The following is a 22,374-nucleotide window of genomic DNA, read 5'->3' as shown; positions in this document are numbered from 1 at the left end:
GAGTAGAAAAAAAAGTTTCTCAAGTTGTGAAGCAATATTGTTCTAAAACTCATCACTTTTTCTGTGACTCTGCTTTTGAAGCAGCTGTGGGCTCTGTCTCTGCATTCGAGTTTTTCCTCTTATTGCATGGCAGCTTATTTGGTCACTTAGCCAAGTCATGTGTCCTCAATGTTTGTAAAGGTTGTCAAACTATAATATTCTTTAACTGTGTTAAGGCCTGAAGATTTAAGAATCATTGTTAGTTGTGCAAGTTATATTTTGTCATTAAGTTCAAAACTAAATTTTGTTAAATAGAATTAGCCTATAACATATAAAAGTCATTTCCAGATGAGTGATTCATTCTTGTACATTTTTCGTATACAGTAAAAACCACAATGTATGCATGTTCTAAAATTCTTTTATTTATTTGACTTGACTTACCAAATTCTAAACTCTGACAAATGTAGAACAGAGACTTGATACTCCAACACTAGTTTACTCTGCATTTATTTTGGAATTAGTCAACTGGAATATAGTTATGGTAATACAGCTACTTTGTATTCCATGTAGAAAGATGGTTCATAAGTAACATTTCTTTCCTGTATATAAAAAAATGTAAATTCAAGTTGATTTACCACAAGCTCTATTAATCCATAAATGTAATTCTGAAGGGATTTCCATCTTCCTCTTTATATTTTCAAGAAACTTGATTTTAGGTGAAGGAAATTTTCATCACAGTAATATTGATATTAGTTCAGGAAGCTCAACTTTTTCTTCTGATATTATCCTTATTAGCCCTCAGAATTGTTTTAATTTGATTATTATTTTAAAAGGGTGATAGTGGATTGTATGGTACTGTAGGGTCATTTTTATCATTATGAGTCTGTATAAATTGTTATCTGGTTTGCACATCATTTTACCGCCAAGGCATTGAGCATACTGTTTTCCAAGAGATTGCAAAAGCTGCTTCTGCCACGTTTCCTACCCCAAACCATTTTTATGCCTGTGGGAGCCTTGATAGCTACAGAAACACAGAGTGCTAAATATGTTATTAGGGCTTAACTAGAAGTCAAAACTCAACCGGAAGTTCATATCTATAAATCATACCCATTTTTATAAGAAGTGAAAATTTTTACCAGTTAACCTCACTTTTTTTTCGTCTAGATGACACCATAATCTAGACTTATTTAGGACTGTATGGATATTTCTGTTCTGTTAACAAAATAAGAAAAGCCTCTGACCACAGATGTTAAGGTTTGGGGATTATTTTCTTTTGGATATCATAGGCAGATTGTAAGATCAGGGAGAAAATCTTCTTTTCCTGGATAATCTTATCCTCATCAAGAGCTTCAGTTATAAACTAAATGCTGATGATTCCCTAAGTCTGTGTCTTCAGCTTGAATCTTTCTGCTGAGGTCCAGAACCCCAAATTATAATCCATATCTGATATCTCCACCTTGATGCCATTAACTCCCCTACCTTATTAATGGTATCAGTCTCTACCCCATGACCCCAGCTTGAAGCCGGAATCATCCTTAACCCTTCCTTCTTTCTGGCCCTTCATAATCAGTCAGTGAACAAAGAAAGCCCTATCAATTTTATTGATATTTTCAAGACTCTCCAATCCCTCTCTTCTTCTCAGTCTCCACTTCCATTTTCCTGGTTCAAGAGTCATCCTCTCTGTAGACTGTTGAACCTGCTAACAGGTCTTCCTGCCTCCATTTTTCCCCCATGGCAATGCATTTTCTCTACCTGCTATTGGAGATATTTTTGTAAAGCTCATTCATATATGATCATGTTTTGAGCAGCAATTATGCTCAGAATTATCAAGCATTTCTTTCTTGTCTACAGAAGGTTTGTAGCAACACACTTAAGGCTCTTAAGTCATCTGGCCTCTCCTCTCTTTCCTCTCCTAATCCCCTCCCCCATGGATCCTTCCTACATCCCGCCAGTCAGCTGACATCTCGAAACATCGATGCCATGCATTTGTGTGCCTTATACGTCTCTGCTCATGCTGTTACCCTTCTCACCTGTCCCGTTTGCCGACTTCTCAGCTTTCTCCTCCACTAGTGAGTTAGCTGTGCATGGACCTGTCTTGCCAGCTAGATTGCAAGCTCTTTGTGGGGTAGTGTTCTATTCATCTCTGCATCTACAGTGCTTGGTCCGTAGAAAATACCAATAAATGTTTTAATAAATGAATCCTCTGAACTTCTCGGATGGCCCACCAGAAAACATAACTATGTATGTATCTCATGTAGAAGTCAGATTTCCTGTAACCTCGACCTTATACAGCCACAAATATGAAGTTAAATTTTAAACACACACACGCACGTGCACACACACACACACACACACACAAAACAGGTATAACAAGCTTCAGCACTAAAGCCATGCTCTATCTTTCCTAAAACAGCCTCAAGCTTTCACTCAGAAGCTGTTTATTCTTATTTAGTATAATGCCTTATAGGATTGTTGAATTGCCCTTCTGGTTTGCAATAAGTGAACAGACTTGGAGTAGAGAGAGAAGAATATCCACTCAATGGCAAAGAAAGGAGCTCATAGCTTTACCTCAAATGAAGATAAAAAGCCAAAAAGAAGAGAGGAAATTAATGCATGGTATAGATTAGTCATAGATCTTAATAATGATGATTCATCATAAGGAAAGGTTGTTTTAGGTCCTCTATCCTCTGCTTTAGAAGGCAGCATAATCTGTAAAATACTTTATAAAGAGTTTCTGTTAAAAATCATTGAAACAGTTTTATCACTTAAAGAACTAAGATTTAGATACTTCATGAATTTACTTACATGGAACACCTAATTCCCTAACAATACCAGCTCATGGTTCTCTAGTATCACAGACCTGTTTTTCACAAATTCTACATATTGATAATATAAAAGTCTATTAGAGAAGAAAATTTTTTTCTTCTAAGTAGCTTCTTTCTCTGAATTCGGTCCATTCCTTTAGTATAATATTTATAAACTATTGGCAATTTGCCCCAGTAAGATAGTATAAGATATTTAGTACAAAAATTGTTTGCTTTGTATGATGTTATGTCTCCTAATTATCGTGTAACCCATTCCTTTGAGTCATTTATTCTGTATTCCTGTTTATCTACCCACCTTTGTGTCTTCATATTTAGCAGTATAGTTTAATAGTTTCTAGGTATGTGTACAAGTTCTAAAGTTTAAATATTTTTGGAATACCTGGGGTAGACATGAAACCCATGCATAAAAAATCAATTATAAAATAGTCCATGAGTCTAGAATCAAATACTAAATGGTGGTCTTTAAATTTTGAATGTTATATAGAAATTTAGAGATAAGAAAGATAACATAGGCTAAAATAGAGACAAAGTGGAATTGGATCTTAGGTAGACAGCACTCAGCCTTGTCTTTCTCGGGGAAACGTGGCTGTGTGTGATCTCTATTGGCCCTTCATCTCACTATCACAGAAAGTTTCAAGATTCCCTGTTGGCTTATTCTTTATCCCCACAGTGATTTGAACAGTAGTGATCAAATAACAGATTAATACTTACATTAAAAATTAATTACAGGACTTCCCTGGTGGCTCAGTGGTTAAGAATCCACCTGCCAATGCAGGGGACACGGGTTCAAGCCCTGGTCCAGGAAGATCCCACATGCCACGGAGCAACTAAGCCCATGTGCCACAACTACTGAGCCTGCGCTGTAGAGCCCACGAGCCACAACTACTGAGTCCAAGTGCCACAACTACTGAAGCCCCTGCACCTAGAGCCCGTGCTCTACAACAAGAGAAGCCACCGCAATGAGAAGCCCGCACACCACAACGAAGAGTAGCCCCCGCTTGCTGCAAACTATGGAAAGCCCGTGTGCAGCAATGAAGACCCAACACACCCAAAAATAAATGAATAAATAAATTTATTTTAAAAAACAATTACAGCAGAAACTAACACACCATTGTAAAGCAATTATACTCCAATAGAGATGTTAAAAAAAATTAATGGGGGCTTCCCTGGTGGCACAGTGGTTGAGAGTCCGCCTGCCGATGCAGGGGACACGGGTTCGTGCCCGGTCCGGGAGGATCCCACATGCCGCGGAGCGGCTGGGCCCGTGAGCCATGGTCGCTGAGCCTGCGCGTCTGGAGCCTGTGCTCCGCAACGGGAGAGGCCACAAAAGTGAGAGGCCCTTGTACTGCAAACAAACAAACAAACAACAAAAAAAAATTTAATGAAGTATGTAATAATATAATACTATGCTTTCTATATACATGTATATAATAATATATAATATAATAAGCTAGGGTTTTCTTTTTTTTAAATGATGTTTGACTAAAAAATAACAGGACATTATTTTAGATATATACCAGAACTTCTTCTACAGCAAAGCAAATGGTAGTCACCTTCAGAGTTTTCATCCTGGGAGCCAGTGCATTCTCTCCCATAACGCTGTCATTCTTATATTCTTGGAACTCCTCTTTTGCATTTCTTCAGTCTCCGACTCATTCTTTTCAGTATCCTCAGTGGTGACAAACCTTTTTCAGTTGAGAATGGATTTGATTTTGGGAACCAAGGGTCACTTAGGGCCAGGTATGATGAGTAAGGTGGAGGATCAAGCTGAAAAATGCTATTTTTGGTTAAGATTGACATGTGACTGTAAAGTAATGAGAGTGTTTTCTGGCTTGGCTTACAAAGTAACCAAAGACAGTTCTCTTCTGAAAACAAAATACAAGCTGCAAGTTTTATCATGTTAAAACCGAGTCTGGATTACTCTCATGTAATTTCCTGCTCCATAGTTGATCATGGCTCCCTGAAGTCCAAACCTGGCTTTGGCTGGCTTCCAGGACCCCACCAGCTCCTAGTTTTCTGTCTCGTTTTTGGTCCTTATTAGTTCTTCCTCCTCAGCACAGCAGGGCCTCCTCCCAGGGCCCTGCTCACTTCCCCGAGGTATCCCCTTTTCCAAGGACCAGTGCAGTCCCTGCTCCCTAAAGGGAATCATGTATCCATTAAATTGATAGCAAGGCTCCTCTCTTTTTTGTTGGGAATCTGCTTTTTAAAAAAACCAAAAAACAATGGATGCTTTTCCCAGGAAAATGTACACATGAACATGCAGAATTTTTCACATGAGAAGCTTGGTCCCAGATTTGAGTTAAGAACCTGTCACTATAATCTGTACCACATACAATAGGGCTTAATTGTATAGGGTCTGGCATAAGTCCCTAAATATTTATAGTTGCTAATCTTACCCTTCAAGCTAATTTGTAAGTTTCTAAGGCAAGGAAATAGTTTAGTACTTCTATGCTTCCCTTACAATACTTACCAAGATGCTGAGTAAGAGCAAATAGTAGATCATTTTGCTTTAACAGACTTTTTAAAAATCACCTGTCTGCCACCATTGCCTTAATAGTTTCTGAAGGAGACAGAGTGTTTGATTTTTTTAAATGTTAATAAGATAAAAAGCCCAAGTGTTAGGTTATATATTTCAGGGCATCCTATAGGCCCTGAGGCAATATCCCTAAAATGTTTCTCAGGAGATAATCCATATCTTGCTGTTTTGACATGTAAATAAATACAGTAAAGCTCAGGATGCCACAGATCCTGTTATGTAGAACAGATTTTATCCCCCATTCACACAGGACATGAGGCCTCTCTTCTGTTGTTACACAGAAAGCCAGTAAAGGATGTGCCAGTGGTGCCCCCAGAAGCTAGCATAATCAAACTAAATCATTATAGTCAAACTGTATCATTTAGTCAAATCATATCATTACTGTCAAACTATAACATATACAGTGAACATGTGACAGGTATTTCATTTTCAAATTGGCCAAGCCCATGTCAGAACTTACACAGCACTGTTTGTATCAGGCTTGGGATATTTTGAATCAGAAATTAAAAACCCTGTCTTACCAAAATGCTTGGGGTAAAAGTATTCTAGATAATTTAATTTTCTGGTTAACCAAGTGCTTAAAATTTAAGCATTTGGTAAAATGCAGAATAGAATGGTTAATTTAACCTGTATTCAATCTTGTCACATTCTTGAGTGATCTCTGCAAGTGTTTATGATTATCGTAGCTCTCCATAGATGGCAAGAGTGTGAGAGAGTAGAGTGAATATATCCGGAACATATCCTGAAAGTCTGTTTGTTGACGGTGGTGGATTTGTCTTTCTGCCTTTTTTAAAACAGATACATTTTATTAGCTTATTTTTCTCATTTGTTTTTTCCTAAAAGCAGACTTTTTTATTGTTTCGTTGCAGATTACTTGAGGTTCTTGCAAGATGTGGCTTCTTGGTTCTTGAGGGAAGGAATTCCTGTTTTAATTGTTGAGCCATATTTCAAAGACGTAAAGAGTTGAAATATTCATGCTAAAACTCATTAGACTTTAACCTATTGTAGATAATTTTACTATTTTAATATCTTCTTTTTATTTTCTATATCCAGTTAAAAAATCTAAGTTTAGAAGAACTACAGATGCGGTTAAAAGCGCTGGACCCCATGATGGAACGAGAAATAGAAGAGCTTCGTCAAAGATACACTGCGAAAAGACAACCCATTCTGGATGCAATGGATGCGAAGAAAAGAAGGCAGCAAAACTTTTGAGTCTCACTTCTTTTCTGTTTGTTTCTATGACTATTCTGGAGACCAAGAAACCACTAAGAATTGAAGGAATATTATGATTTTTTTCTTTTTAATCTCTAAGATTTGTACTCTGTGACCAGGCAACAGTCAAAAACTGATGATGGTACAAACCCAGGTAAATCCCCAAAAGACAGAACTTAATACTGTTTCCACTGTGTTTTCATTCTTAAATGATGGAAACAGCAGAAATGCATTCTTCTCTGCATCTGTCAGCTGCATACTGGCACTAAAACTGTGTTGTAAAATGAAGGCTGTGTTTAGAAACCTTGAAAATCCAAAGCTATTGTTTAATTGTACAGCACCGAAGGGCTTTATGTTACAATATTCTTTATTCTCTTTTAGTAGCCTATTTATTGTATCCCTTTAGGTAAATTTATTTATTTATGCTATTTCACTTTGTTTTGATTTTTAAGGACAAGATCAGGATAGCTTTCGTGAAGGTAGGGACATATTAATAGATGATAATGTACAACCAAATTATACCGTAAGCAGGGAGCTATGGGGTTACTTACATTCCTTGATTTCCAGGATAGTTTTCCAATAGAAGCAAAGCAATAATAGCAATAGTACACAAATGGGCCAGACATTTTTTATACTGAAGCAATAATTCCATTTTTACCTTCTGAAATTTTAATTTTTTTATTTTTGATGTTTGGTACAAATAGGACTATATATATTTAGGTCATAGAGAGCTATAATGTTTAAAACCAAAGAAATCAGTGGAACCCTTGCACAAAAAAGTATGGTAAATATTTTTAAAGAAATAAATCCTTAAGACAAATGTAATTGTTAATATTATTTCATGTTTCATGTGTAGGTCTGATAGCTAAACTGTATCAGATTGTAATAAGCTCATCAGATTTATTTCTGTGAGTATGTGCTCAACTGTTACAGACTCTTCTGTTGATTTCACTTATTTCCTGGGAATAATGCCTGACGATAACAAAATAGCAAAAACATTTGTACTGAACTGTGCAAGCCTTGGGGACTGAAAAAAAAAAGATTAAAACCATTAAAAAGAAACTCATTTCTAAGCTGAATGATCATTTGCATGATTGAACCGGGACCAGTCATTTCCTAAACTACGTATGGCCATCTTGACAGCATTTGTTCTTTTGTGTGTTTAATTACTATGTTTAAATCATAAAGACAAATAAATGTTACTGTGCCACCCAACACATTTCATCTCTATCTTTTTTTAAAACTGATGACCTGGATTCTGTCTTTTCCAGGCAAGGAAGGTATATTAGTCGGGACAGGCTAGATTATGCAGTGATAACAACTCTGAACCTTCAGTGACTTAACATAACCCAGGTTATTTGTCACTCATGTGCCCTGCTCCTGTCCTTCACACCCAGGGACCCTGCTGACAGAGCCTCCACCATCTGCAACGTTGGTGGTCACCACAGCAAGGGAAGGAGCCCTGATGAGTCTCACATTAGCTCCAGCCAGCCAGTGACAGAAGGTGTGTCATCTCTGGAAACTTCTATTCCTTTTTAAAATGGTATTTGTGCCCCAGGTAATGCCTGGAGTAACATTTGTCCTTGCCGTGTTAAGTCCTTACAAATAGTAAATTGTGTAATTGGATACAAATTATAAGATAGTTATAAAATAGTGGTAAATATTGAAGATTTTTTAAGGACTATTAAAAATGAAAACTGAATTTACAGTATATGCTTCAGCTATATCTGTTTGGCAAAATCAGATGAGTTAATCAACTCAAACACCCCATCCTTTTTTTTCCTTTCTTAATTGTTTTTCTTTTCAGTAAACTGCCTAATACCTCGCCTAATTTGATGGAAACAAATGACTGACTTGTTATTAGCCAAGTAAAGCCACCTACATGAAATGACAAGAAATCTATGAAGGTGATTTCTCTCTAGTTTGCTAAACTAGAAATTTTATGCAAATTAATTCAATGGGGCCTGTTAACTACTCTTACTACTAAAGTCTCAACAAGAGTCCTTCTTTTAATAATAAGTATCCCATGTTCCAATCATATTGTAACTTTTATGTGAATAGACTTTATATACTGTTGTTATATTTGTCTTTTTAAATATATGTATACTAACGTATGTATATGTTTATGTAACTCTCTTAATATGTATGTTTAAGAGAGTTGCAAACAACGGGCATTGTTTTACTTTAGAGCCTTAGGAAGCTCCAGAACATTTCAGGATAACCTGCCTTAAAATTTTCCTATCTTCTCACTCTCTGCCCACCACCAATCAAAAAAGGGAATTTAAAATTTAGAAGAACCAAAAGCCATTAAAGAAACTTTCAAGTCTAGATCAGCCTTGATTAATCATTATTCTTAGGAAAGAGTTTTCTAGTTATTTTAATGAGTTTAAGAAGAAGCCTCATTATTTTAACCTTGGTTGCTGAGAACATTCCAAAAGTAGGTAAGTGTACTTTCTGCACACACACCACCACCCCTACCCCCCACCCCCGTCCTTTAATAGATACAGTATTGTAAATGTAATGGAAGCTAATGAGTAAGGATTTCATCTTGCTGAAAAGCCAGCATCATTGTATATGTTGGCCTGTGGATGAGAAAACTTTTTCTTTGATTTAATGAACTTAGATGACTCATTTCTACAGACTTAGAATACACTTAGCTTATTTTAGCATAAATAGTTTTATGTTCAAAATATGAGCTAATTTGGCCAATATAAATTGGACAAGAAAATGTATTTATTTAAATGGTTTTCAAAATAATAACACCTATTACTTGGGACACTTATTATGTGTGTCAGATACTACGCTAAACAACCTTACATGTATTACTTACATGCTTTTGAATTTCTTTCTTCTGCTTATTTATTGAATCACATCCCCAGGGTTTAAAATCACTCTCTACTCACTAAAGAATATGTAGCTTGTCTAGCGGAAATTATATAATATATTAATAAGATGTTTTTAACTTATTCACAGGAAATCTCTTCAAATTACTGACACATTAGCATTCAATAGGAATGCTATTTTTGTTTCATATCCTGTATTTTAAAGATTAATGATTAAATTCTGAAAGTACTAATTATAAAACATTCTAAATAAAACTTTTTTTTTTTTGCGGTACGCGGGCCTCTCACTGCTGTGGCCTCTCCCGTTGCGGAGCACAGGCTCCGGACGCGCAGCCTCAGCGGCCATGGCTCACGGGCCCAGCCGCTCCGCGGCACGTGGGATCATCCCGGACCGGGGCACGAACCCATGTCCCCTGCATTGGCAGGCGGACTCTCAACCACTGCGCCACCAGGGAAGCCCTAAGTAAAACTTTTTAAAAAATAATTGGAATTGCATTACATTACTAAATTTATTAAGTACAGGCATTTAATTAGATATTGCATCAAAATGCTATCTTGGAATACTAGATTTTTTTTTTTTTTTTGTGGTCCCAAAGCCCAGGAATCTGGAGCCTAACGAGAGAGCTACTTGTCTTTGCTGTCTGAGCAGTCTGATAGGATCTATACCCAGGGACGTTTGGGTAGTCCCATGCACTGAATAGTGAGTGGCTTATCCTCCAAGGAGTCAATCATCTTTGCCCTGTTCCACGTCCATACAAAACACCTTCAACCTCAGCCAACCACTTCCCTGCGTCATAAAAAGACCCCAAGAGAGAAAAAAAAAATGACCAACTCAATTCTTCCACCAATCTTGGAAAAACAGCCCCAAGTCCATTTTCTTCTCACGCCGAACCATAGCATTAGCCAGACTCCCTACCACTATTTTTTTTTTTCACTTGATTAAGCTCCCTAAATTAAAATTCTTATTTGCTGGGTCACTCTTAAGTTCACAGAATTTTGCCTACCAAGTTACGAATGAACTCTGCCTCCTGCCATTCAAGACCTGCAACATGGCCCAACCTACACGACCTCATCTTGCCTCACTGATTTCTTTGAGGCCTTTCTTCCACCAAACCAAACTGCTTCCAAACTATTATAATTATTTGATCTCCCTTATTACTGGATTGTAAGGTACCTGAAACCAAGAAACTTAGTGTTTATCCATCTTGTTTCCCCACAGTGCTTCCGAGAACATTAGATGTGCTTGGTAGTAAATAAAGTTTCATTGACTGCAATTAGCTCAAATAACAAAATTGTCATCATTCATCATATAGGCTAATTCCTTTCCTTACATCCAGGTAATCATAGTAAAGAGAACAATAATATCAACCCGTTTTTGAGCATCTATTAAGCCATGAATTTGATATATTATCTCAAACCTTCACAAGAAGGTACAGTCTTTTTCTCAGAAAAGACAGGATTGGAGAGATTAAATGAGGTCATAACGCTAGTCAGTGCCAGCATGAGTTTTAAGCTCCCGTCTGTCTCCAAAATCTTTGCTTTTCCCACTAGACCACGTTGCCTAATAAACACAGCAGGTCTGGCTTTAGAATTGCTGGACAGGGTTGCTAAGCCTGCCTGCTGATATATCTTGTAAGGACAGGAGCTTGTTAGCTGAGTTGAACCTTTTCTCCATTTCATTGGAAACTACATTTTCCGAAACGGCACCCTTTCTACGTGTAGGGGAAAAAAGCAGGGTGCATATACTTAAGTTTCCAAGATGACTTATACAAAAAGATTTTTTTCCTTCATTGGAATATATCTGGAGTTTGTGCGCCTTAAAAGCTGTTTTGTAAACTAAAACATATCATATTCTCTCCCTTACCAAAGTCTGTCTCTGGTAATGAGTACTTTAGAGAAACATTAATCAGCATAGTGGAAGGTGGAAGGCGTCAGAAGCTAAATTATCTGGGTTCAAGTCCCAGCTCCTCCTTTATACTTATGTTGCCCTGGGCAAGAGTAACCATTCAACCAATCTGTGTCTCAATTTCTTCATCTGTAATAATGCAGCAACTGTGAAAATCAAATGTTCTAGTACATGTAAAATATTTAACAAAGTTCCTAGCATATGGCATGTATATTAGCTTAAAAAATAAACTTTTAACCCTTTCCACTTTATACATTGTTTTTAAAAGAATAAAGAAAAGGGCTCTGTTCTTCATGGATAAACAAGTTTATTGTAACTTCCAAAGTGCATTAGAGTCTTCTAATACCCAGATGCGTCTTCCATCAAGGGTCTGGCCTGCTCTCAGGTAGTGATTTGCACTGAGAAAAATCATATTCAATCTTTTAAGTATTTCCTTTCTACCTAGAGCAAAGTAAGTAGGTTAAGCTAAACTCCCCACACCCCCACCCCTTAAGACTATCCTTTCTATTTTAGGGATACTAAGGCCAACATCTATGGCCCCATTTGTGAAGAACCGTCAGGAAAATTTCAAATTTATGCTTCTAAAGTTTTGCTTCAGTAACGTTTTAGCGTTCTGGTCCTTAAAAATATGAATCATGTAATTGACTTGGTTTCCCAATTTGCTTTGGTCCCAGGAAGTTCAAAATCAAATTTAGAGTTAATAATTGTATAGGATTCTACGATCTCCATGCTTACATTTCCCTGATCTTATAAAAACTAAAAAGATTTTTTTTTTAAGGAAAAGAAAAGAGATACCTGGAGGTATGAGTCCTTCCACTATACTTAGAAGGATCTGGTTCCCTATCATGTGTTATTTTTATGTCTTCTCATAGGGTTTGTGTGTGTCAAATATGGTGATATGTGTCAAGGGGATTTGCTGGTCAGGCCCTTGGCCTAGAACCCTGATGGAATCTTTCACATGTGAGTATCACCACCTGAGGAGAAAGGAATCTCTAGGGTATGAGGTTCCTGGGTTCTGAGATAACCACTGTGCTTCCTCTGGGGGGGAGCCAAGAGAGAGAACACCACATGCCCTTGGCCTTCATGCCTCCTGTCCTCAGCAACCTGTTCAAATCATATTTACAGAAAACTGAGTTAGACTGACCCGGCAAGCACCATGCCTTCCAAACCCTGGGTCAGCAGCAGATCAGAATCCCTAAAAAAGCTTATCTATCTCTCAGTATATTCCCATTTGTGTTGTTCTATCCATAAGCCACTTTATAGTCTAAATGAAGAAAAAAAGAAGTAGAAGAGAGCAAAGGGAAATAGGGTTTTTTTAGCGTGATACAAATGACAGTTGTAACCAAACATTACAAAATAGTGTCATACCCTACCTTTCCACAATAGAAAAGTATTCCATTTTATGAGAAAGCACTGAAAGCTAATGAGTTCTACAATGTTTCTAGTAGAAAATTCAGTGCCTGCCTGGGTTTAAACCAAGCAACTAGTTGTCTTTTAAATTTTTACAGAATTTTTCCAGGGTGAACTATAACTAGTTGAGTGGAAGCTAAATAAAACCTGATACTAAAGTTCTCAGCTTTTAAAATATTCTCTTTCTAATGTTCCAGTGTATACAGACCATGCTGGATGGGGGCAGTTCTGCAGCTGTGCATTTTTTCAGCCTTTCCATTTACCCATGACACGTTTCTTTCCTATTTAAAAAGAAAATATTCTTAGCAAAAATTTTCAAATGAGAAGACATAATAGCACTTGGAACCAAAAAGCCTTTGATGTTAAAAAACAAGATGTACTGAGGAATCTGAAATGTAGAACTGTTTCATTATTAATGCGTCAATGTGCAGATTCATGAGTTCATTCTCTGTTGAACTTTCATAAAGTTTATAAGAAGTTTTTTCTAAAAGCACACCAGCTGATAACCATAAATCAGTTTCCATGCTTAGAATGTGGTCTTTGAAAATTATGCCTGATATGAATGGACTAGTGAACCTGGGCCTTAAGTTTCAACAAGGCTTTTCGGTTTTGAGGATATGTTATTTGCTTTAACAAGTGAGTAGTGATTTTGGGGTATGATTCAGAATTTGAATGTGGTAGGCAATCACAGAAGTCCAAACAACGTTTTTAAAGTTCATAAGGCAAAATTGTTTCACACAAATATGATGAGTTACTAGTTTTTTATGCTTGTTCAATGACTCCTGATGTCTTACCAGTTCCCCTGACATTTATCCAAAGCAATGATAGTAAATATAATATAATATATACAGATATACACAATATTAGTCTATGGCAACCACATCTAACTTGGCTGAAAGGAAGCAACACCTTTTTCTGGCAGAAAAGACCTATCCCTACTCTGTCCGATTTGAAGCAAATTCATTTCTTTAGTTCTTCAGGTTATTGTAAAAAGACATGAAAGCTTATCTCATCTGCAGGTTGGAACTCCTCAAAGGTAAGTATCTTTGACGCTATGCCACTGACCTGCTGCGTGACCTTGGGTGAGTCATTTAACTTCCCCATAAGTCTCATCTTCTTTATCAGAGAAGGCAGCCTCAGAGGGTTGTGAAAATGAATGTGACACACATGTGAAGCCCTTAGCACACTGCCTCACACCTAGGGAGCACCGGCAGCTAGCACTTTCTTTAACTCACCAACAAACATCTATTGAACACCAGCTCCATGCCAGCTTCCATGCCAGGTGTGGAAACACAGGCGACCTGGCTCCTGCCCGTGAGCTGGTGCTTGTCCCTGGTACAGGGCAGAGATACCAGAGTGCCGTAAGTGTGATAAGAAATATAAAAACAAAGCCCTGTGGAGTAGGACGAGGAATTCTTCACTGAAGGGATATTCGAACTAGGCCTTGAGGCTTGGGAAGGCAGGAGAGAAAAAAGGGCACTGTGGGGAGCGCAGAGCAGATGGAAAGGCAGAGAGACGAGAAAGAATATTTGGTATACCTTCCAGAGTCAAAGAAAGTTTGTGACGCTTTTTTTTTTGCGGTATGCAGGCCTCTCACTGCTGTGGCCTCTCCCATTGCGGAGCACAGGCCCCGGACACACAGGCTCAGCAGCCATGGCTCACGGGCCCAGCCGCTCCGCGGCATATGGGATCTTCCCGGACCGGGGCACGAACCCGTGTCCCCTGCATCGGCAGGCGGACTCTCAACCACTGCGCCACCAGGGAAGCCCTTTTTTTTTTTTTAACATCTTTATTGGAGTATAATTGCTTTACAATGGTGTGTTAGTTTCTGCTGTATAACAAAGTGAATCAGCTATACATAAACTTATATCCCCATATCTCCTCCCTCTTGCATCTCCCTCCCAGGATCATTTGTCTTGCTTGCTCTCTCTGTCCTGCAATTTAAGAGGTCATGTGGTCTGTTTTGGTTTGGGTTTTGTTTTCCCAAATCATTGTATCTTATCTAGATTAATTAATTCCAAGTAATATCTGACCTATTTCCTGGTACCTGTGTCTCCCAGTCACACTCAGCTATACTCATTTCTATTATTTGATAGTATCTAGAAGAAATGATTTCTGCAGAGCCTTGCTAAGGTTGGATGTTGGGACAAAGAGGCCCGAGAAAGTGGGTAGAGGGTTAACAGCAGCATCTAAAGACATAGGCTTCCCTGCAAATGACCCAATTTCATTCCTTTTTATGGCTGAGTAATATTCCATTGTATGTATGTACCACATCTTCTTTATCCAATCATCTATCATTGGACATTAAAAAAAAAAAGTCTTAAACTCAGTTCCTCAAATCAACTCACTATTTGCCTTGACTGAAACATTTGTCTTCTTTTTGTCAGCAGCATTCTTCTCAAGCCCTTTGTCATTTTCCACTTTTATTTAAGCCAATTTACAAAGGAGGGGGTATAAAGCATAACGAGGTAGCATAAATTAAAAACAAGTGAGAAAAGATAAAACAAAGGGAAAACGAAAGTAGAGAAGCAATCTGGAGCCATGAATCATATTAATAGAAAAACTGCTTACTGTGAATTTGGTCCAAAGCTTCCTAGAAGCCAAAGTGAAGAAGGAAACCAGAAACAGTTTACGTTATCTAACAACACTGTCCAAAATGGTGGCCACTAGCGCTTGAAATGTGGATAGCCAAATTGAGATGAACTATGAGTATAAAATACACGTATTACAAAGACTTAGTACAAAATAAAATGTAGACTATCTCTTTAACAATTTTTAATATTTATTACATATTGAAATAATATTTTGGATATGTTGGGTTAAGATGTCTTATTTAAATTAATTTTACCTGTTTCTCTTCACTTTTTAAAAATATATAACTGCTAGAAAATTTTAAATTACATATGTGGCTCACATGTGGTTCACATTATGAATCTATTGGACAGTGCTGGTCTGTAAGATAAAAGCTTTCATTAACTGATGAATGGATAAAGTGTGTTGTATCCATACCAGGGATACACCTGGTTATGGTTCAGCAAGAAAAAGGAATGAAATAATGGGCACAGGGGGTTTTCATGGGGGTGATGTAAAGGTTCTAAAATTTGGGGTAATGATTGCATAACTCTGTGACTATATTAAAAACTAATGAATTATAAGCTTTTTAAAAATGAATGTGTTATATTTAGTTATGTTATAATCATAAAATAAAAGTTTTTGAAATTCAGGGAAGGAAAAAGACAAAAGCATACTCTATCGCTCAGAAGAAACGCAATCATTCTTAGTACCTAGATAAGAAGTATCTCTCTAAGGGGACCATTGGAAAGCACACATTAATATTCAATTTGATATCAGTATTCATTATCAATATTCTCAGAGTAAACAGAGGGTTGACTTTTGCAGGTCTGTGCGGTGTTTTCAATATTTGTCAATGGCATCACACACACTCAATTCAGTAAACACCTACATGCTAATGGCTCCCGAATCCCTTCCTTCAGCCCAGACTTCTCCTTATAAACCCCACGCCCAGGCATTCTTAATGCCACACGCGTACCTCAAGTTCAGCATGCCCAAACACTGTTGCCCCTGCATTTTCTGTCCAGTTGGTGCTACATCTACCATCCAGTCGCCGGTGCTAGAAGCCTGGGAGTCCTTGAATCACCACTGTCTTCCACCCCACACCACCCTCTGCCAATTCAGCCTTCCAAACGCTTCTCAAATCTGTGTCCTCATCTCCATTTTCTCTCCGCGGCTGCCCCTCAGTCTTCTGTCATTTGCTGCCCAGACAATTGCAGAGGCCCCTGAACTGGTCTCTGCTCCAGGTTTGTTCCCCTCAAGTCACCCCCCCCCCCCCACCGCCATCTGCTGGCACCATCAATCCAGAATGCAATGGAGTTCCATCACCCATGGGATAGCGTTCATTAAAGCAAACATGTCCTCTAAGACCAGAGCCCTGCCTCCCTCTCCCTTCCCGGCTCTGAATACTCCTTCAAGTGACCTATGGCTCCTGCCCACCCCTCCTGAAATTGAAGTGGCCAACTCCTGCTCATCCTGGCAACTCTGCTCAGGGATAGCACCTCTGGGTGCCCACATACATATCGCGATCACCACACTTTCCAGATTGTATTGCAGCAGCCACTTCTGTATCTCCCACCAACTAAGCTACCTGGGGGTCAGTTCTGTGCCCATGTTCTCCTCATCTCTGTAGCACCAGCACAGGCCCCAGCATAGCGATGCTTAATGTATGCTTGTTGAATAAGGGATAAGCCACAGGTAACAGAAATGTGATTTAAATTTGAGATCTAAGCAAATGGCTAAGAAATCGTAGAAGCCCAATTTTTAGGTGCTCAATATACTTGCTCGTCTCCATGAGAACATGGGTTATGTCTGTTTTACTCATCACAGTGTCTCCAATTTGTATTCAGTATTTGCTGGACAGGTGGATGGGAAGATAAGCGACTGAATGGACAAAGATACAGGCAGAGAAATGAACTGAAAACAAACTGCTTTCATGAGAATAGGCCAGACATTCACAAATTTATATCTGTGTCATCTCCCAAACCTGAGTCAGTACTCGGTATTCAATATTTCGGAACCTGGGGAAGCACTGATTTTTCCCTTGAGCAAATAATTATCTGATCGGATGTGAGAATTTAGGTGACAAATACCGCTGAATTCCCTGCACTCAACTATACTATAAGGCCTGAAAGAATACACCCCAGTTTCTAAAGGGGGAGACGTGAACTTCTTTATTGTCCTTATGTAGTGAAAATGGTCACATCTCTGGAGTTCTAGATGCTCTGATTCATACCAACAGACTGAAGCAAATCACATCTGCTTTACAAAAATATGAAAAACAGAACAGAGTCTTTCTGTTTTTTTGTCCCAATAATTCTGTTGTCAATGGTATAAAAATCTGTATGGAAAGCAAAGGATGTCTATGCTTTTCAGAAGAGTCTCAGGGCTTCCTGGATCATGAGGAACCAACCACAGTATGAAAAAGTGCTTTAGAAAATAAAACATTCGGTCGATGTGTTGAGAAAATAAAAATGTACTTGTAAGCAGTAAAGCTCGAGCAATACTATATATTTTGCTACCAGTTTATTTTTATTATATAAATTTGCTATATTTATGATTAATATGCAAAATCAAGCATTGATGACAGACCATCACCACTACACAAAGGTAGTGAAGAAGATATTATCTGTAATACTCCTAAAATGCAAACCTGAAGGGTGAGTTTAATGGTAAGAAATTCCCAGTCAGCCTAACACATTCAAGTATAGGAGCCAGATATTCTGCTTTGTCCTTATTCCCACTCTTTCACCCAAACCCTGATGAAAAAGTGGAGGCCCTTAAGTAAAGCACCTTTCTTGGTGGTTTGATCTACCATTTCTGGAAACATCATCAGTGCTAACATTTACTCAGAAAACATTCAGGGAAACTGGGTTCTAGACACTTATGATATTCAGATGACTGGAACACAGTCCACACTGCAACTAGAAACATACCTGCAATCTCAGAGCTGAAATGAAAGCTAACAGAGGAACGTATTAGGGGCTTCAGGAGCTTGGAGAACTGGCAAGGGGGGCGGTTTCTGTGCTAGTTTAGGGAAAGGGGCTGAATTTTCACAGAGGATTGGCAATGGAGAGGAGAGGGCAAATCCAAGAACTATTTGGGAGATTGAACCATTGGGGGTGGTGGACTAAATGGATCCAGGGGGTAAAAAAGAGTGAGAGGGTCAAAGGGAGCACTGAGGACCCCAGGTTGGGTCACCCCAAAACAGTGATACAGTTCATTTGGTTAGGAATGGATTTGAAGGGTAGGATAATGAGATCAGATTTGGACATGATGAATTTTTGAAGCCTATGAGATACCCAGGAGGAGGCATCCTGAAGACAGTTGGAAGCATGACCCTGGGGCTGGATGAGAGAGGTTGGCCTGGAGATGAAGACTTCTGTTGTCAGGTAGAAGAGTGGACAAAAAGAACTCTGAAGATTGTGGCAAGTGAGGAGGCAAACGGGGAGGACTAAGGATAAAACCCTGGGGCAGGCAGGGCAAGAGGAACATCCAGCAGGTTTTATAGTAGGCAAGGAGGCATGAGGGGGAACTGGGCATCTAGAGAGGAGGAACTTCAAGGAGGAGATTCCCCATCACTTGTAGCACATAGTAGATGCTTAAGAAATGTGTGGTGAACAAATGTGGTCAGTAACTACTGAGTTTACACCTGACTCTAAAGCAAACCTTTACGTTTGTGTTCACTTATACTACAGTGGTTACAACAGTTGGCTTTGGAGCCAGATAGAAGTGGGCTGGAGCCCAGCTCTGCCACTTTCCAGTTGGGTGGTCTTGGACAAGGTACCCAGTCCTCAAATGAAGAAAATATGACTCACCTTGCTAATTGATCATTAGTGGGGTATGGCTAAATAAACTCAGGTACAAGCACACAGGGGGATACTAGGAGCAGCTACCAAGAATGAGACTGATTTTTATGAACTGACATGAAAAAAATTCTCTGAGTGATATTGAGGCACTACCAGAATGGAGCAATTTACAAAACCACTCTTCAATTCTCCAGGTACAAAGATCTATATATAAATTAACAGGAAGTTCTGGAGGATATATACGAATGCAATAATAGCAGTTGCTCTAAGGAGGGGACTGAGGTTGCAGGGTCATGTGGGCTTTGAGTTCTCCCTATATGGTTTGATTTTTTAATGACAAATTTATTCAACTAATACTTGTATAGTTACAAATTAATTCACTTTAAAAATAAATTTTAAAAATTATCTATCCTATAGTGTTGTAGTGAAGACTAATATGAGACAATGACTATAAGTCTCATTGCCTGGCACAAAGGATGCTCTTGTTATACCGTACCTGGTAAGGATTCCTAAAAAAGGCAATGGGAACAAACATTCCTGAGTACGGACTCTGCGCCCTGCACCGTCTTTAAAAGACCCTCTTTTTTTTTTTTTTTTTTTTGTGGTACGCGGGCCTCTCAGTGTTGTGGCCTCTCCCGTTGCGGAGCACAGGCTCCAGACACACAGGCCCAGCGGCCATGGCTCAAGGGCCCAGCCGCTCTGCGGCATGCGGGATCTTCCCAGACCGGGGCACGAACCCGTGTCCCCTGCATCGGCAGGCGGCCTCTCAACCACTGCGCCACCAGGGAAGGCCTAAAAGACCCTCTTGACACACTATTTTTTTGGAGGTTGGAGACTAGATGGCAGAGTAGAAGGACTTGAGCACACCCCTTCTCATGAAAATGCCAAAATCACAACTAACTGCTCAACAACCACTGACAGAAAAGACTGGAACCTACGAAAAAGGATACTCTACACCCAAAGACAAATAAGAAGTCACAGTGAGACAGTAGGAGGCGTGAATTCAGGATATAATTAAATCCCATACTCGCCAGGTGGGCAACCCAAACTGGAAAATAATTATGTCACATAGGTTCTCCCATAGGAGTGAGAGTTCTGAACGCCACATCAGGCTCCCCAGTCTGGGGGGTCTGGCATTGGGAGGGGGATCCCCCAGAGCATTTGGCTTTGAAGCCAGTGGGGCTTGATCACAGGACTGGGGGAAACAGAAACTCCACTCTTGGAGGGCACACACAAGCTCTCATGTGCACCGAGACCCAGGGAAAAAGCAGTGACTCCATAGAGGCCTGGTTCAGACCTACCTGCCGGTCTTGGAGGGTCTCCTGGGGGGGCAGGAAGTGGCCGTGGCTCACTGTGGGGACAAGGACACTGGTGGCAGAGGTAACAGGGAGTACTCATTGGCATGTGAGCTCTCCTCGGCCACAATTTTGTCACCAAGACCTGGCCCCACCCAACAGCCTTTAGGCTCCAATGGTGAGATGCCTCAGGCCAAACAATGAACAGCGTGGGAACACAGCCCCACCAATCTGCAGACAGGCTGCTTAAAGTCTCCCTGAGCCCACAGCCACCTTTAAACAGACCCTTGACACAGCTCTGTGCACCAGAGGGACAAGACCCAGCTCTACCCAACAGTGGGTAGACACCAATCCCTCCCACCAGGAAGCCTGCACAAGCCTCTGAGACCAGTCTCACTCACCAGGGGGCAGACACCAGAAGCAAGAGAAACTACAATCCTGCAGACTGTGGAATGGAGATCACAAACAGAGAAAGCTGGACAAAATGAGACAGCAGAGGAATATATTCCAGATGAAGGAACAAGATGAAACTCCAGAAGAACAACTAAGTGAGGTGGAGATAGGCAATACACCCAGAAAAGAATTCAGAGTAATGATAGAAAAGATGATCCAAGATCTCGGAAAAAGAATGAAGGCACAAACTGAGAAGATACAAGAAATGTTTAATAAAGAGCTAGAAGATATAAAGAACAAACAAACAGAGGTGAACAATATAATAACTGAAATGAAAACTACACTAGAAGGAATGAATAGCAGAATAAATGAGGCAGAAGAATGGAAGTGAGCTGGAAGACAGAATGGTGGAAACCACTGCTGCAGAACAGAATAAAGAAGAATGAAAAGAAATGAATACAGTTTCAGAGACCTCTGGGACAACATTAAATATACCAACATTCATATTATAGGGGTCCCAGAAGGAGAGAGAAAGGGCCTGAGAAAATATTTGAAGAGATAATAGCTGATAACTTTCCTAACATGGGAAAGAAAACAGTCACCAAGTCCAGGAAGCACAGGGAGTCCCATAAAAGATAAACACAAGGAGGAACACACCAAGACACAATCAAATTGACAAAAAATAAAGACAGAGAAAATATTAAAAGCAACAAGGGAAAAGCAGCAAATAACGTCCAAGGGGATCCCCATAAGGTTATCAGCTGATTTTTCAGCAGAAACTCTGCAGGCCAGAAAGGAGTGGAATGATGTATTTGAAGTGATGAAAGGGAAAACCCTACAACCAAGAATACTCTACCCAGCAAGGCTCTTGCTCAGATTCAACAGAAAATTCAAAGGCTTCATAGACAAGCAAAAGCTAAAAGCATTCAGCACCACCAAACCAGCTTTACAAGAAATGCTAAACGGTCTTCTCTAGGAGGAAAAGAAAAGGCCACAACGAGAAACAAGAAAATTACAAATGGGAAAGTGCACCAGTAAAGGCAAACATACAGCAAAGGTAGGAAACCATCCACACAAAAATATGATATCAAAACCAGCAATTGTGAGAAGAGGACAGTAAAAATGCAGGATATTGGAAATGCATTTGAAATTAAAACAATCTTGTATATATATAGAGAGAGAAACTGTGACATCAAAACCTTATGGGAACCACAAACCAAAAATCTACAATAGACACACACACACACACACACAAAAGAAAGCAATTCAAACACAACACTCAAGACAGTCATCAAATCACAAGAGAAGAGAACAAAAGAAGAAGAGAAGAAAAAAGACCTACCAAAAAAAATCCAAAACAATTAACAAAATGGCAATAAGAACATACATATCGGTAAATGGGTTAAATGCTCCAAACAAAAGACATAGACTGGCTGAATGGATACAAAAACAGGACCCATATATATGCTGTCTACAAGAAACCCACTTCAGATCTAGGGACACATACAGACTAAAAGTGAGGGGATGGAAAAAGGTATTCCACACAAATGGAAATCCAAGGAAAGCTTCTGTAGCAATACTCATATCAGACAAAA

The 22,374-nt window shown here is 39.2% G+C and overlaps 1 protein-coding gene across 1 annotated transcript in view; it reads left to right on the top strand.

Annotated features, from left to right (window-relative positions):
• Nucleotides 1-7,767, top strand: part of STK3 (serine/threonine kinase 3) — a 320,157-nt gene extending 312,390 nt beyond the window's left edge. The window contains exon 11 of the mRNA XM_065895191.1: nt 6,394-7,767. Coding sequence (XP_065751263.1) covers nt 6,394-6,552 — 159 coding nt within the window. The 3' untranslated portion in view covers nt 6,553-7,767. The remainder of the gene's footprint in view (nt 1-6,393) is intronic.
• Nucleotides 7,768-22,374: the final 14,607 nt, after the last annotated feature.

The sequence above is a fragment of the Phocoena phocoena genome, chromosome 17 (genome assembly GCF_963924675.1).
Source record: "Phocoena phocoena chromosome 17, mPhoPho1.1, whole genome shotgun sequence".
Classification (NCBI taxonomy): Eukaryota; Metazoa; Chordata; class Mammalia; order Artiodactyla; family Phocoenidae; genus Phocoena; species Phocoena phocoena.
The sequence above is the reverse complement of the archived record's forward strand: the minus strand, read 5'-3'. Positions and strand labels throughout refer to the sequence as shown.